The sequence below is a fragment of the Mandrillus leucophaeus genome, unplaced genomic scaffold (genome assembly GCF_000951045.1).
Source record: "Mandrillus leucophaeus isolate KB7577 unplaced genomic scaffold, Mleu.le_1.0 Scaffold163, whole genome shotgun sequence".
NCBI lineage: Eukaryota > Metazoa > Chordata > Mammalia > Primates > Cercopithecidae > Mandrillus > Mandrillus leucophaeus.
In genome coordinates this window covers 2,796,041-2,811,111 of record NW_012101621.1, presented here as the reverse complement: position 1 = coordinate 2,811,111, position 15,071 = coordinate 2,796,041, and the positions used below count along the sequence as shown (strand labels likewise).

Sequence of the window (15,071 nt, the reverse complement as noted above, 5' to 3'; positions counted from 1 at the left end):
ATGGTTCTGCCTTGCTGGCATTTCAGGTACCACTGGGGTATGAAAAAAAAAATCTGCAGCTAGCTCAGTATCTGCCCAAACAGCCACCCTTTGTGCTTGAAACCCAGGCTCTGGTGGCATAGGCATTGGAGGGAAGCTCCTGGTCTGTGGGTTGTGAAGACCGTGGGAAAAGCACAGTATCTGGGCTTGAGTGCACCGTTCCTCACAGCACAGTCCCTCACGTCTATCTTGGCTAAGGAAGGGAATTCCCCGATCCCTTCCACTTCCCAGGTGAGGCAACGCCCTGCGCTGCTTTGACTCACCCTCTGTGAGCTGTACCCATTATCTGATCAGTCCCAGTGAGATGAACTGGGTACCCCAGTTGGAAATGCAGAAATCACCCACCTTCTGTGTCAATCTTGCTAAGAGCTCCAGACAAGAGCTGTTCCTATTCGGCCATCTTGCCAAGTCTATATCAAAAAACTTATTTTTAAAAAAACAGATATTGGCCAGGTGAAGTGGCTCACACCTGTAATCCGAACACTTTGGTGGAAGCTGAAGCAGGTGAATCACTTGAGTTCAGGAGTTCAAGACCAGCCTGGCCAACATGGTGAAACCCTGTCTCTACCAAAAATACAAAATTAGCAAGGTATGGTGGCAGGCACCTGTAATCCCAGCTACTCAGGAGACTGAGGCAGGGGAATCGCTTGAACCCAGGAGGCGGAGGTTGCAGTGAGCCAAGATGACACCACTACACTGCAGCCTGGGAAACAGAGCAAATCTCCATCTCAAAATAAATAAGTAAACAAATAAAACAAAAAGACATATTCTAGTTTTGGACGTGTTCAATTTAGTGTGCATCACGATACCAGAAAAAGTGAAACACAAAGCCAGAAATAAGAGAAAGTTAAATTCTGTTTGTTTTTAGCTAGCTATATCCATATTGAGGATGAACTCTGCTAATATGTCAGTACCCATTCGGTATTAAATAATGATGAGTACATGCCAGGATCATGCTAGGTGCTTCACATGCATTATTTCAAACATATTGATGGATCTGTGTACTCAATGCATTTTACCTAGCCCCTTTCCTTAAATGTCTATTGGTAAAATATTAACAACAGTGAAATACACACAAGTGCTGGATACAAGGAGTGGCACAAGTCATAGCCCTAAAAACTGGGCAACTTTTTAAAGATATTATAAAGAAGATAGACTTGCAGGATAGTCTAATCAACCCATATGTTACTGCCTACATGAAAAAAGCTCACCTGAGAAGCTCTAGGGACAAATGAGCAACTGGACTAACACTTATAAAGCAGTGACAGGGCTCCTGGGGAGTAGAAAGAGATCAAAGAGTAAAATAATAAAGGGTAATCTGATCATGAATTATACGAGGAAGAATGGGCTTCCACTTTGATGATGATGAGGAGGAGGATGATAATGATGATAACGAGTACAAAGTGAAAAACTAAATACCAACTGTCTCTATAAGGCATTTCAGAAAGTAAACATCTGTTTTTAAACAAAATTTTTAACCTTAGAAACAAACTATGGCTTGTTTGCATGCCATTAGAAGAATACCAAATAGTATCATTGTCATTTTTAAGGAACCAAACCATGGATCTTAGGTCACCAAACTACTCTCCATGTTAGAATGGTACAGTCATACAAAAAGATGGTAATATAAAAGCAATTGAGGCACAGAAGAGGATAACTATGGAACTCTCCAGCAAGTTCTCCAACTGGAGTCTCAATATATGCGATGTACCTTTCTTACTAGTAAAAGACATCCTGGCTTCTGGCTTGGCAAAAAATTCCAAATCAACCATGACCTCCTTATCTGCTCTTGGAAGATTTAATAAATCCCAATATCATCAGTGCTGAAAGAAACCTTAACATACAATGTTAGAAACGTATGACTTTCCCTTTAAAATGCTGTGAAAAATAGAAAAAATATGGGATGAATGAAAACATTCAGCACCTCAAGGAGGAAGAAAGAACAAGAGGAAAAGAGCACAAGGGATTGAAGAAATAAATTATTTCTAGAACAGAAGAAAAAATAAATTTCTAGAAAATTTAAAACTTCCTACGTGTAAGAAACTGTGTAAAGGATAACACATGAGTTCAGAAAAACATTGTCTTTCACCACAAATATATGGGACGATTATAGGAGAAATAAAATGCTGACTTATAAAATCACTCATAAACCATTAAAAATTCATTTTTATAAGATTGGGGAAATGTGAAACATTCAGGTTAGAATATAATATTAAATTGAAATGCAAGTCTGATCCTTATTTTTTTTTCCTCGCTGCCTCTTTGATCAGGCCTTTATTCAAAAGAAGCTGTTCAGAATGATTTGACCTTTGTGGAATAATCAAATTTCAGAGTTTATGCAGCAGGTTTCTTTTCCTCTGTAGTAGGTTTCTCTTCTGCTGGCTTCATTTCAGCTGCTGGTTTCTTGGTAGCTGCTGCCTTTTTTCCCACCAGAGGCTTCTTCTGCTTCTTAACACCAACAGCCTTCTTTCCTTTCTTACCTACCATAGGCTTCTAGCCTACGAACCCCTTCTCATTTGATTTGGCTTCCAGTGCAGCTGCTGCTGGATACTGCCTTGTTCCCCAGGAGCTTGTGATTCCTGGCCTGGCAAAGAATGGTGTTGCGGCGCATGGTCTTTGCCTATGGGTTTAGCTTCAACGTGATTCTCAGATTTTTCAGTGGGTTCTTTAGGACTCTGCGATGAATCTTCTTGCATGGTGCTCAAAGGGCTCTCTGGATCTCTGGGCTGTTTAAGATTCTGCTGAGGTCTGTGTTGATCATCTTGTGCATGGGAAGATTGTAGTTACTCTTGAGGGAAGCAACATTATGCCAAGTGCCATACAATTCATCTAACTTCCGGAAAGCACTTTCAGTCCAAATGCAGAAACGTCCCACATGCCCACCAGGAGCAAGTTTCAAAATGTTCGGTTTGCTTATATTACGCATCGTGATTCCAGGGATGTTTCTGAAGGCCTTGATGATACCATTATCCTCATTATAGATGATGCAGGGGCCCCTGCGCTTTGTATGGTGATGGTTTCTTGTTTTGCCCTTGCCGGTTCTAACTTGCTGAGAGGCATAGACCTTTTCGATATCATTCCAGGCTTTAAGTTTCTTAAGAAGCAAAATAGCCTCCTTGGTCTTCCTGTAGCCTTCAACTTTATCTTCGACTACCAAAGGAAGTTCAGGAGCTTCCTCAATACGATGACCCCTAGACATGACCAGTGTTGGTAAGGCTGAGGCGGCCAGGGCAGAAGAGATAGCATACCGTTTTTTGGGTTGTATTCACTCTCCTGTGCCAGTGGCGCCAGGTTTTGGTTGGTGCAAACAGTCGGCCTCCATGACACATGTTTCCAAAAGCTCCCTGGCCAGAATGGTGAGTCCCACCACCTCGGACTCTGGGAATTCGAGCCACAGCTCTGCCAGTACCCCAAGACTCAACACTGGTTTGATGACCTGCTAATTCACTGACAGCATGGGGCTGTCTGTCGTTTTTGCGCTAGTAGGTGTGAACAAAGTTCACAATACCTGGTCGAATAGGAGCCTTGAATAAGGCAGACAAAGTGACATTTTTGCCAGATGACTCCCCCTTTTCAGAGTACACGGATATCAGTGGGCGAGCACACACCATGGCAGAGAGAGGAGAGAGCCACTGCTCCGCTCACCCCAGCTGCTGCCACAAGAAGAGCGATCCTAATTTTGTTTTAATGAAGAAAGAATACTAAATGTCAGCTATGAATTATCTGTGTAATAGGCTTATAAGACATTTTGATTTCTATTTTATAATTTCCTATTTTTTCCTATACCATGTAGTTAATATATTTATAATTAGACAAAGTTAACAAATACTAATATTAAAAGATAAGAGACTCCATCAAGGAGAGGATTCTCTGACACCAAGATGTCCTTGGTAAGGGAGAAATCATTCAGATGACTTTATGGCAGCCATAAAGTCAACCCTAAGACCAGGATTTCAACTAAGAAATCATTAACTCCCAAAAAGAGTTTAATCAAAATGTTCTGAAAGTTATTAAGTCATTTTGAAACTGACGTTTTAGGATGTTTTGTAACATTAAAAATACAAAACAGCAAAATCCCTGACTTAAAGATAAAGGAAATAGAGTGTGGCTTTAGCCCCAGGCGCAGGTTTAGGTACAGGATACAGGTGCCTGAGAGGCAATGTGTACTCTCTGCACAGAAGTAGATAGCTGAGTCCTCAGTCTGGGTGTCTGCGATGCGCAAAGACAGATGTTTATCCTTCTTATTCAATAGAACAGTGACTCTTTGGTCTCGTTTCAGGTCCATATTTGAAAGAATATATATCAGCAACTGGAGACCTGCTCCAGGTTCTTGCTTATACCAATATAAGTAGGTGGAGGAACTGTCCGTGTAAGTGCAGTTTATAACGGAGATGTCTCCCTCTCGGACACTCAGGAAAAGACTCTGCTCCACATCCTCTCCTCTACTCATACCTGTGCAAAAGGAAAAATCAGACAAGATCATCAGGTCATCATTCTCTAGGGTTTGCTTTTTTATTTTTTTCACTGTAGTAACTTCAGGCATTCTGGAAAAGATCAGATGAGTCTCCTCCTCAGACTTCTAATGAATATTTATTGAACACTCTGTTCCTCAAAAGCTCTCAACTCACAGTCCAGCTGCAGCCACAAAAACAGGAACAAAGATCCAGTAAGTGTCTTCATTGTTCTCCCCACCGGGACCTGCAATCTCCAGCCAAGAGAGCTATATTATCAAGGGTCTCTTCCTTTCCTCCAAAGCACTGTGGTTTCTTAAACGGTCCACAGAGGCATCTGCTTCTGTCCTCAGCCTACTCACAGAAGTCAACCAAAAGGATCCTTTCATACATTCTACATGAGCAGAGAAGCTCTGCCATCTTGTGGTCAGATCCCCAAATGCTAAACCAATTATCCTGTATCTGTAGGAGATTGTGGCACATAAAACAGCAGAAGGCCAAATAAAGTAAATTCCAAGTGTACCTCCAGTCAGAAATTATGTGGATTAGCAGACAGAAAAAGTGCAAATGTAGGTTTCAGAATTCCATTTTATCTTCTCAGCACACTACTGAGTCATTTTAAATATATTGGAAGAAGTTAGAGGTTTTTCATGTTTATTAAAGACAGTCTATTTGAAATTAAGAAAATGCCATGATTCAGTCTGCAAAGCTACTGAGGAGTAAAACCTTTCCTCCTTATCCCTCTACTACTTTTTGAGTTGGCCAGAAAATCAATCAGCCAAGTCAACCATCCTGTTTCAGCGCTCACAGAGGCAAAACTCTTTGTAAAGGTAACACTTAAGCACAAACATTGGAGTAAGACAGGTTCACTAAATATATCAGATGCAGGCTATTTCAGGCTCTGCTCCTCCAAGCCTGACCTTGCCATTCCCAGGAAATTGACAGTGCCAGAGGTCAAAATATGAGTGTTGTTTTCTTCAAAATGACTAAATTATAAAATAAAAGATAAAAGGAAGGAAAAAGGCTTCCATGAGTTGATAATATCTGTCTAATGAAAGGGAAGAGTTTAGCTTATAGACTGTGATGAAAAATCTGACACGCACTCTGAAATCTTTTCCTCTGGAAGAACAGATCATCTGAAATTATGGATATGTGGCTTACTTATTGCAACGTATTGACATAAAAGAGGAAACATCTCAGGAAACATCAGGCTACAGATTGAGATAGTGTAAACAAGTGTACATCTTTTCCAAGTGTACTCTTATTCCTATTGTCAGAATGAGTGGCTTGTCCTCAGATGTGATCACCGAATAATGATCTGTAGTAGAATTTCCCTGCCCTTACCTTGGGCGCTGCTAACTCAGATTTCAGACCCGAAAACTTTTCCCTCGATTTTATTGTCTATTGCTAAAATCATCGTTTAGATATTCCCCTGTGATAAAGCCCTTCAGTACTTTAAATTCTCTATCCAAGCCCTATATCATCTATTTTAATTTCTTCAGTCTTTCTGATTCATTCCTGTAAGAATAAATATAAGTAAGCATAAAACCAATGCCTGTTAGTAGCATAATATATGTAGGAAACTGACAATGGCAAATTTACTCTCCGTTCAGGGAAACTTGGTTTGACTATTTTTCACAAGTTGAAGTCTCTTCCCTATGCTTTGACTTAGTAGATCTCCAAGCAATGTAGAAAATTAATCTAATTCCTCGTCTACGTGGCATAACCAATATATCTCGAGTGGGATTATGCAGAATCGCATTCCTAAAATACAAAGACATGTACATATTACAAAATGTATATAGATTTATATAGATTAAATGTATTTATTTAAAGTTTTCATTTAAATTTTTTTATTCTTTTACTCATTCATCATAACATATAATTCCCAGATCCTTTATCATATTCCTTAGTTGCATTTTCCTTGAACTTTTCTTAACACTTTAGGTCAATATCTGTCCTTCGGATATACAGCATGCAGAGTTGAAAATACTAGTCTTTAGGTGGTCTGCTTCTGTTCCACCTATTTACTATAACACTACTCACAATTATGACCTGGAAAAATTTCTACTCCTGTGATTTTTTTCATAAAATATTGCCTTATTGTCAAAAACAATGGCATGGAATAGCTCTATTTTCTAGTACTGACATGGATTTCAATATGCATAAGCAATGTTCATTTTGCTCCCAATTTATCTACTTTTTCTTTTCCCTTTGTCATTTTTTCTTTCAGTTTGTATGTGATGCACAACATGTTTATAAATACAGGATAATTCGTATAATTTGTTATTAATAATATAGAATAGAAAGTACATCTGAGTGATAAGGCTAGTTATAAACAGTTCTTGGCCTACTCTTACTAATGTCAGAGAGTGCATTACTGATTTCCTTGTAGTATGAGAGTGGCTGACCCTGGGTCTCCTATTCTTTTCAAAATTCTGAACATGTATTGTCTGGTTGGCATAGATCAATGGTCATATACATGGTTAGGGGCCAGATAGTGTATGCCCATACTGTAGGACAGTGTCTCCCCGCTGACACACAAATGTAAGACCATAATAACTTTGCACACAGTATTCAGTGAATGTCTTTTCAGTTAAATTGGATCCCAGAATTTCAGGGCTATTAGAACCCTTAGGATTCTGTAGTTCATGGTTTTTCAATTTTGGCACTATTAACATTTGTACAAAATAATTCTTGGTTGGAAGCTCTCTTGTCCATTTTAGGATGTTTAGAGCATCTCTGAACTCTCTCCACTAAATGCCAGTTTCAACTCTCTGTACGACAATAAAAAATATCTCCAGATATTCCAAATTATCCCTTGAAGGACAAAATTGCTCCCATATGAGAACCACTGTTCTAGCTCAATCTCATTCACAAATAAAATACTGAATCTAAGGTAAGTTTAGAGTCTCAACAAAATAAAACAATTAACTAGTTAAAAAAAAAAAAAAACCCTAGAACTTGAAAAAAACATTTTTCACCTCCCTTCATCATTCTGTTTACTTCATCACTTCAGGACCACATTGCTGAACAAAAAGGTACACATTCAGAAACTGTGCTAAAATGCAAATCCTGATTCACTAGGACTGGAGTTTGTCTTAAGACTCTGCATTTCTAACAAATTCCAAAGTGATGCCGATGCTGATGATTCAATGTGGATGACTACAGATGGGGCCGGACTGCCCTCCTGTTTTCTGTTTTGTGTTAGGTTAGAATTAATTCTTCATTAAATGTTCTATTCAACTCACCTTAGAAGCAACCTGAGCCTAGAATTTTTCTGTGAAATTTTATGGGGTTGTTTGTTTGTTTTTTGTTTGTTTGTTTTGAGATGGAGTTTCGCTCTTGTTGCCCAGGCTGGAGTGCAATGGCACAATCTCAGCTCACCGGCAACCTCCACGTGACTCTCCTGCCTCAGCCTCCCGAGTAGTTGGGATTACAGGCATGCGCCACCACGCCCAGCTAATTTTCTATTTTTAGTAGAAATGAGTTTTCTCCATGTTGATCAGGCTGGTCTCAAACTCCCTCAAACTTAGGTGATCCACCCACTTTGGCCTCCCAAAGTGCTGGGATTACAGGCGTGAGCCACTATACCCGGGCTATATTTTATCATTTTTTAGTTCAAAATGTCTTCTAACTTTCCTTGCAATTTCTTCTTTTATCAATGGGCAACTGAGAAGTATATTGCTTAATTTGCAAATATTTGGGGATTTTCTACTGTATACCTTGTAACTGACTTCTAAATTAATTATATTGTGGTAAGAAAACTGTAGGATTCTAATCCTTTCAAATCTATTGAGACTGTTTTACATTGATGAATGTTCTAAGTGTTCTTGAAAAGAATGTATATAGTGCACTTGGTGGATATAGTGCTCTATAAATGTCAATTAGGTCTAGTTGATTGTTCCAGCCTTGTGTATTTTTACGAACTTTCTGTCTACTTGTTCTATCAATTACTAGAGAAGAGCATTACAGTCTCCAACTCTGATTACAGATTTGCCTATTTCTCCTTTAATTCTGTTAATTTTGTTTCATATATTTTATAACTCTGCTATCAGTACATAAACATTTAGAGAATATTATCTCTTCTTGATCAAGTGACCCTCTGTTTATTATTAAATAACTCTTTTATCTCATAACACCCCTCATTTTGAAATAGTCTTTAATGTTAATAGAGACACTTAGCATTCTTTAGGTTGCTATTTGCATGGCATAGGTTGCCTCTTACTTTCAACTCATGTTTGTCTTTAAAGTACATTTTTTGTGAATGATATACAATTGTGTCTTTTTGTCTAGTTTGAGAATATGTCCCTTTTATTTGGAGTGTTTATGCTATTTACATTTAATGTAATTGTTTTTATTTGGTTTGAATCTACAATCATAATCCATTTTCTATGTTTTTCCTCTAGTCTTTGTTAATATGCCCATTATTCTTCCTTCTTTTGATTTATTTGAGAAGTTTTTATATTCAGTCATTCTATTTCCCCCATTGGCCATTAGCTAAACCTTTTTGCTTTGGTTTTTTAATTGTTTATCTACAGATTATCATATGCATCCTCAGTTTATCAGATTCTCTCTTGAATTAATATTATACTACTTCATACATAATGCAAGAATCTTACAACAGTTTAATCCTATTGCCCCTTCAGTTTTTTGTGTGTTATTGCTGTTGATTTTATTTATATATGTTATTAGCTGTATAATACATTGTTATTATTTTTGCATTTGTCAACTGTATTTTGAAAAACTTAGAAAAGTAATCTTTTTTTAATGTTTCCACTTAGTTACTATTTTTAATGTTCTTTATTACTTCCTTGGGTCATAAATTCCACCCGATATCATTTCCCTTCAGTCAACAAATCACCTAACAAAAATACCTTATAATTTTTGAAGTATGGTCCTGCTGATAACAAACACTCTTGGCATTAATTTATTGTTAAATGTCCTTGTTCCAGGGTATAGCCCTAGTTGTAGGGTATACCCTTTAGTCCCAGAGTATTGTCCTTATTTCTAGGACGTGGTCCTTCTGGGTTTTCATTAGAAAGTCTAAGGTTTTACCAAACCTCTTTCACTTGGCAGCACCTGCATTTAAAATTCTATTGCCCTAGTTCAGGGCAACTGCTAAAATCTTTTCTCTCAGCCATCTGGCTGTTGTTTTCTACTTACTTTCTTAGAGTCTTGTCTTATGCATGCACAACTCAAGAATCAGCCAAGGGATAGTTTTATTTTTTGTTTTTAGCTTGTATAAATTTAGGGGCTACAAGTGCATTTTTTAAACATGAATATAAAGTCTTGGCTTTTAGTATAGCCATCACCTGAATAATGTACATTATACCTATTAAGTAATTTCTCATCTCTTACCCGCCTCTCACTCTCTCACCCTTCTGATTCTTCAGTGTCTATTATGCACTCTGTGTCCACGTGTACACATTATTTAGTTCCCACTTATAAGTGAGAACATACAGTATTTTCTCTTTCTGCGTTGTTTCATTTAAGATAATGGCTTCCAGCTCTATCTATGTTGCTGCAAAAGACATGACTTCATTCTTTTTATGGCTGAATAGTATTCCATTGTGTCTATATACTACATTTTCTTTATCCCACAATTAGGTTGATTCCATATCTTTGCTATTGTGCATACTTCTGTGATAAACATATGAGTGTAGGTATCTTTTTGATATGATTTATTTTTCTTTGAGTAACACTTAGTAGTGAGATTGCTGGATCAAATAGTAGTTATATTTTTACTTCTTTGAGATATCTCCATACTGTTTTTCACAGAGGTTATCCTAATTTACATTACCACCAACATTATATAAGCATTCCCTTTTCTCTGCATCCTCGCCAATGTCTGTTATTTTATGACTTTTTAACAATAGCCATTCTGACAGGTGTAAGATGGCATTTCATTAGTTTTAGTTTGCATTTCTCTAATGATAGTGATGCTGTGCATTTTTTCATATGCTTGTTGCATTTCTATGTCTTCTTTTAAACAATTATTCATGCCCTTTACTCACTTTTTTATGGGGTTTAAAAAGTGAGTAAAGGACATGAATAATTTATTTATATATATAATATATAAAATGTGAATAAATTATATGTGTGTGTGTATATATATATTGTTTTGTTTTGTTTTGTTTTGTTTTGTTTTGTTTTGTTTTGTTTGGAGACAGGGTCTCGTATATCACCAGGCTGAAATGCAATGGCACCATCATGGCTCACTGCAGCCTGGACCTCCCAGGCTCAGTTGTATTTTCTGCCTCAGCCTCCTGAGTAGCTGGGACTACAGGCACACACCACCACACCTGGCTAATTTTTGTATGTTTAGTAGAGGCAGGGTTTTATCATGTTGCCCAGACTGGTCTCCAACTCCTGGGCTCAACCAATCCACCTGCCTGGGCCTCTCAAAGTGCTGGGATTGCGGACATGAGCCACCACATCTGGCCGGGTTATTTTTTTGTTGTTGTTATTTTTGCTGAGTTGTCTGAGTTCCTGCCTAAGTGTGGCTTTATAAGATTTTGTAACTCCTCACACTGTGGATCCTTCTTTTCCTGGATCCCCTCCTTGAATTTCAGCTACTCTGTCAGCACCGAACTCCAAACTCTGACTCCTAAACCCAGTAACAGTTGCTTTCTGCTTTATCTTCATTTCCATGTGCCATATACACACACAGGGACCTCACTCAGTGTGTTTCTGTCCAAGTGACATATCCCCCGCAGTTTATTCTTACATTTTGTCACTCTTTGGAACCTTCAATTTTTCCTCATTTGTGTATTTCCCAAATATTCACAGTGTTATTTTATACATATTACCCACAAAGCCATAACATGTTTTCTTCTTACTACTTAAAAGACATTCCTCACATAACTTACTTTACCACTCTTTATGCCGTTTACTTGCAAACATCGGTGCCTATTTACGTACATTAAATTTCCATTTGATCAAACATAGGTTGTCTAAAAATCCTAAATTTAAGAGAAATTTGTTTTCAAAGGAAAGATAAAAATTTAAGGCTGGGCGCAGTGGCTCACGCCTGTAATCCCAGCACTTTGGGAGGCCGAGATGGGCGGATCACGAGGTCAGGAGATCGAGACCAGCCTGGCTAACATGGTGAAATCCCGTCTCTACCAAAAAAATACAAAAAACTAGCCGGGCGAGGTGGCGGGCACCTGTAGTCCCTGCTACTCAGGAGGCTGAGGCAGGAGAATGGCATGAACCTGGGAGGCAGAGCTTGCAGTGAGCTGAGATCCAGCCACTGCACTCCAGCCTGGGCGACAGAGCAAGACTCCATCTCAAAAAAAAAAAAAAAAAAAAAAAAAATTTAAGGTAATCATATGTTTCCGCAGTCATCTCTTTTTACAAGCTCCTTAAGACACCTATTAACACATGAATTTTATCGTATGCAGAAAGACTCTCTCATTACAAACATCAACAAGTATAAGTGAAATCAAATTTGGAATTTTTATCCAAATGTGTTACTATTGTCTATACAAATTAAATCTGTTGGAAGAAAGAATTCAGAGTATATTGAGACTGTTTATTTATGACAGTTTATTACTTGTTTATTTATATTGGGGCATTAGTCATACTTCACAACACCTATGAGCTCAATTCTATCAAATTATGAGGGTTGTAGATTAAACTATATAGCTACAGTTTTTAATTAAAATAGCTTCTACTACAGTTCAGACCAATTAGCATAATTCTAAGAGCTTGTCAAACGGTTTTCAGTTTTACTAATAGCAAATTTAGCTAACTTTGCCACACTGTTAATAAATTCAAAATGGCCAAACAATGTATATATTCAACCTATTAAACAAATAAAATGCAATGTTTATAAATAACTGTTTTCCAAGGGTGTTAAATTTTGTTTAATACTTTTCTGATCACAAAACCCATTACAGCAGGGGTCTTCAACCTCCAGACCACGGACCAGGCCTGTTAGGAGCCGGGCCACACAGCAGGAGGTGAGCATAGGCAAGCGAACATTACTACCTGAGCTCCGCCTCCTGTCAGAGCAGCAGTGGCATTAGATTCTCATAGAAGTGCAAACCCTGCTGTGAACTGTGCATGCGAGGGATCTAGGTTGCCTACTTCTTATGAGAATCTAACTAATTCCTGATGAGCTAATGGTTTCATCCTGAAATCATCCTCACTCCCTTGGTCTGTGGAAAAATTGTCTTCCACAAAACTAGTCCCTGGTGCCAAAAAGGTTGGGAACTGCAGCATTACAGGACCTCCCACTAAATAAATTTTGGAAAATGCCCCTGAAAGTGAGGAGCTTCATGGTAAATTCTCCTTTGCCTGCGAGTAACATGAGAGATCAGGAGTGCCACTTCAGTTGTCCCTGACCTTCAGCCAACACAACTATGACTTGAGGCAACTTTTTCCTATAGAAATTTAACTTTCTCTCTCCAGATTGCAGAATGCAGTGTGTACTAGGCAGTTTTCCTGGAGGATTAGCAGTAATACTGGGAAAACAATGGCCAAATTAAAGCAGGAAAGTACATAAACCGGGTCCAATACTACTGAAATAATTTATCAAATAATTTGTCAAGTAATTAAATGAGTATGGAATATGTGCACAAGTAGCAATCAGAGGACAGATAGAGAGTCAAGACAGAAACCCAGATTCTTAGAGAAATATGCAGTTTCAGATTAGTGAAGACAGGGTACATTGCTCAATAAATCTTGGGGAAAAATAAAACTGGGTCGCTGCTCCACTCCATATTCTAAAAATAAATTTATGATTGTCCACAAAGTTTTCATGTATGAAAACAAAGCTACTAACATAATTATAGAAGAAATATAAATTGAAGGTTATTTATAACAGCAAGGCAACAAATGCCTTTTTAAGTGTAATACCAACACCAGAAACCATTAAAAAAAGTCAATATATAAAATTTCATGAAAATTTTAAATGCAGGAATAAGAACACTAATGGATTATTTCATTAATCCTTTCCAGTTGAAGTTATTTTCCATCTGTCTCTTCTGACTAATTCTTCTTTTCACACTATAAACTCCCACCCAAACCCAGAAGTATTATAGTGACACAATTGACCACTCCTTGAAACATTTTCTTGTTTTGCCTTCTGGGACAGCACATTCTATTGCCTTCCCTTCCAATTCACTAACAGACTTCAATCTCCTTTGCTGACTTTTCCTTCGCTATTAAACCTCAACTGACAGTCCAAGAGCTCAGGTTAAGAACCTCTTCTCCATCCACACTCTTTCCCTAAGTGATCTCATTCAATGCATGGTTTGAACACTATCCCATAGGCCAGCTATGTCCTCTGTTAGCTCCAGGCTTAATATGGCACTGCCTGGTCAACAACTACAATTGAATGCCTTGTAGACATCTCTAACTTAACATGTCTGAAATAACACTTTTACCTTCCTACTATAATCAAAAATACTTCCTCTCTCAGAATTCCCTATCTCATCTTCCATGTAACTACATAAGCCAAAAACTTAAAAGTCATCATCGACTCTTTTTTTCCCCATCTACCATATACAAAGCATCATTAAGATCTATTTTTTACCTCCACAATATAAGTTAATTCATCCATGTTTCTTCATTTCCACTTCTACCACCTAGTCCATACCTCCATCAGGTCTCACTGGATCCCCTGCAAGTTCTAATTGTCTTTGTGCCCTAGTCTCTCCCCATGCCAACCCTATAAGCCATTCCCCAGAGCATGAAGAGTGATCCTTCTAAAATATAAATCAGATAGTCAAATACTTCCCAATACATGTAGAATAAAATCTCAATCTAACCATGATTTACAAGGCTTTGTATTTTCATGTCCCTAACTACCTTTTTGACATTATTTCCTATAACTCTTCTTCTCACTATATTCCGGGAGCACCAGCTTCTGTCATAAATGCAGCAAACATGCTCTGCCTAAGGACCATTGTTGCATTTGAAAACTCTTTCTTACCCCAGGTCTTAAATAGTTTTGTCATTTTTCTGTCATTCAAGACTCAGCTCAAATGTCACCTCTAAATGACCTCCATAACCACCGTGATTCTCCTTCACATTACCCTATTTTGTTTTCCTAACGTCGCTTATATTTGGAAATCATTTGTTTCTTTGTTTGTTTGTTTGTGCTGTTTGCCCACAGAAGAATAAAAACTCTGCAGAAAACTTATCTATACTGGAGAATAAGGTAGTTCCTCCATTACATCATTGCCTATCACATCATAATATAAAATAAATATTTGCTGAGTAAATGTATTAATGAGTTCCAAATGAAATAATTTTGGCTGTTTCTCTCTCAGAGAAAAAAAATCATGGTATGACCCTGGCCTCATTTTTAAAGTTTTTTTCTATTTCAATAACTTTAGGGGTACACGTGGTTTTTTGTTACATATTTGGTTTTTTTGTTACGTGGTTTTTTGTTACACCACTTCTATAGTGGTGAAGTCTAGGATTTTAGTGCACCCATCACCCAAGTAGTGTACATTGTACCCAATAAGTAGTTTTTCATCTCCCATTCCCCTCCCAACATCTCCCTTTCTGAGTCTCCAATGTTCATTATACCACTCTGTATCCCCATGCATATCCATAGCTTGGCTC

General features: G+C 37.9%; 1 pseudogene and 1 gene segment (V, D, J or C); both read right to left on the bottom strand.

The window, feature by feature from the left end:
* Nucleotides 1-2,373: 2,373 nt before the first annotated feature.
* Nucleotides 2,374-3,665, bottom strand: LOC105536777 (annotated as a pseudogene).
* A 340-nt stretch (nt 3,666-4,005) lies between these two features.
* LOC105536775 lies at nt 4,006-4,829 on the bottom strand. The segment is given in 2 exon segments: nt 4,006-4,491; nt 4,668-4,829. Coding segments are annotated over 2 exon segments (489 nt in total).
* Nucleotides 4,830-15,071: the final 10,242 nt, after the last annotated feature.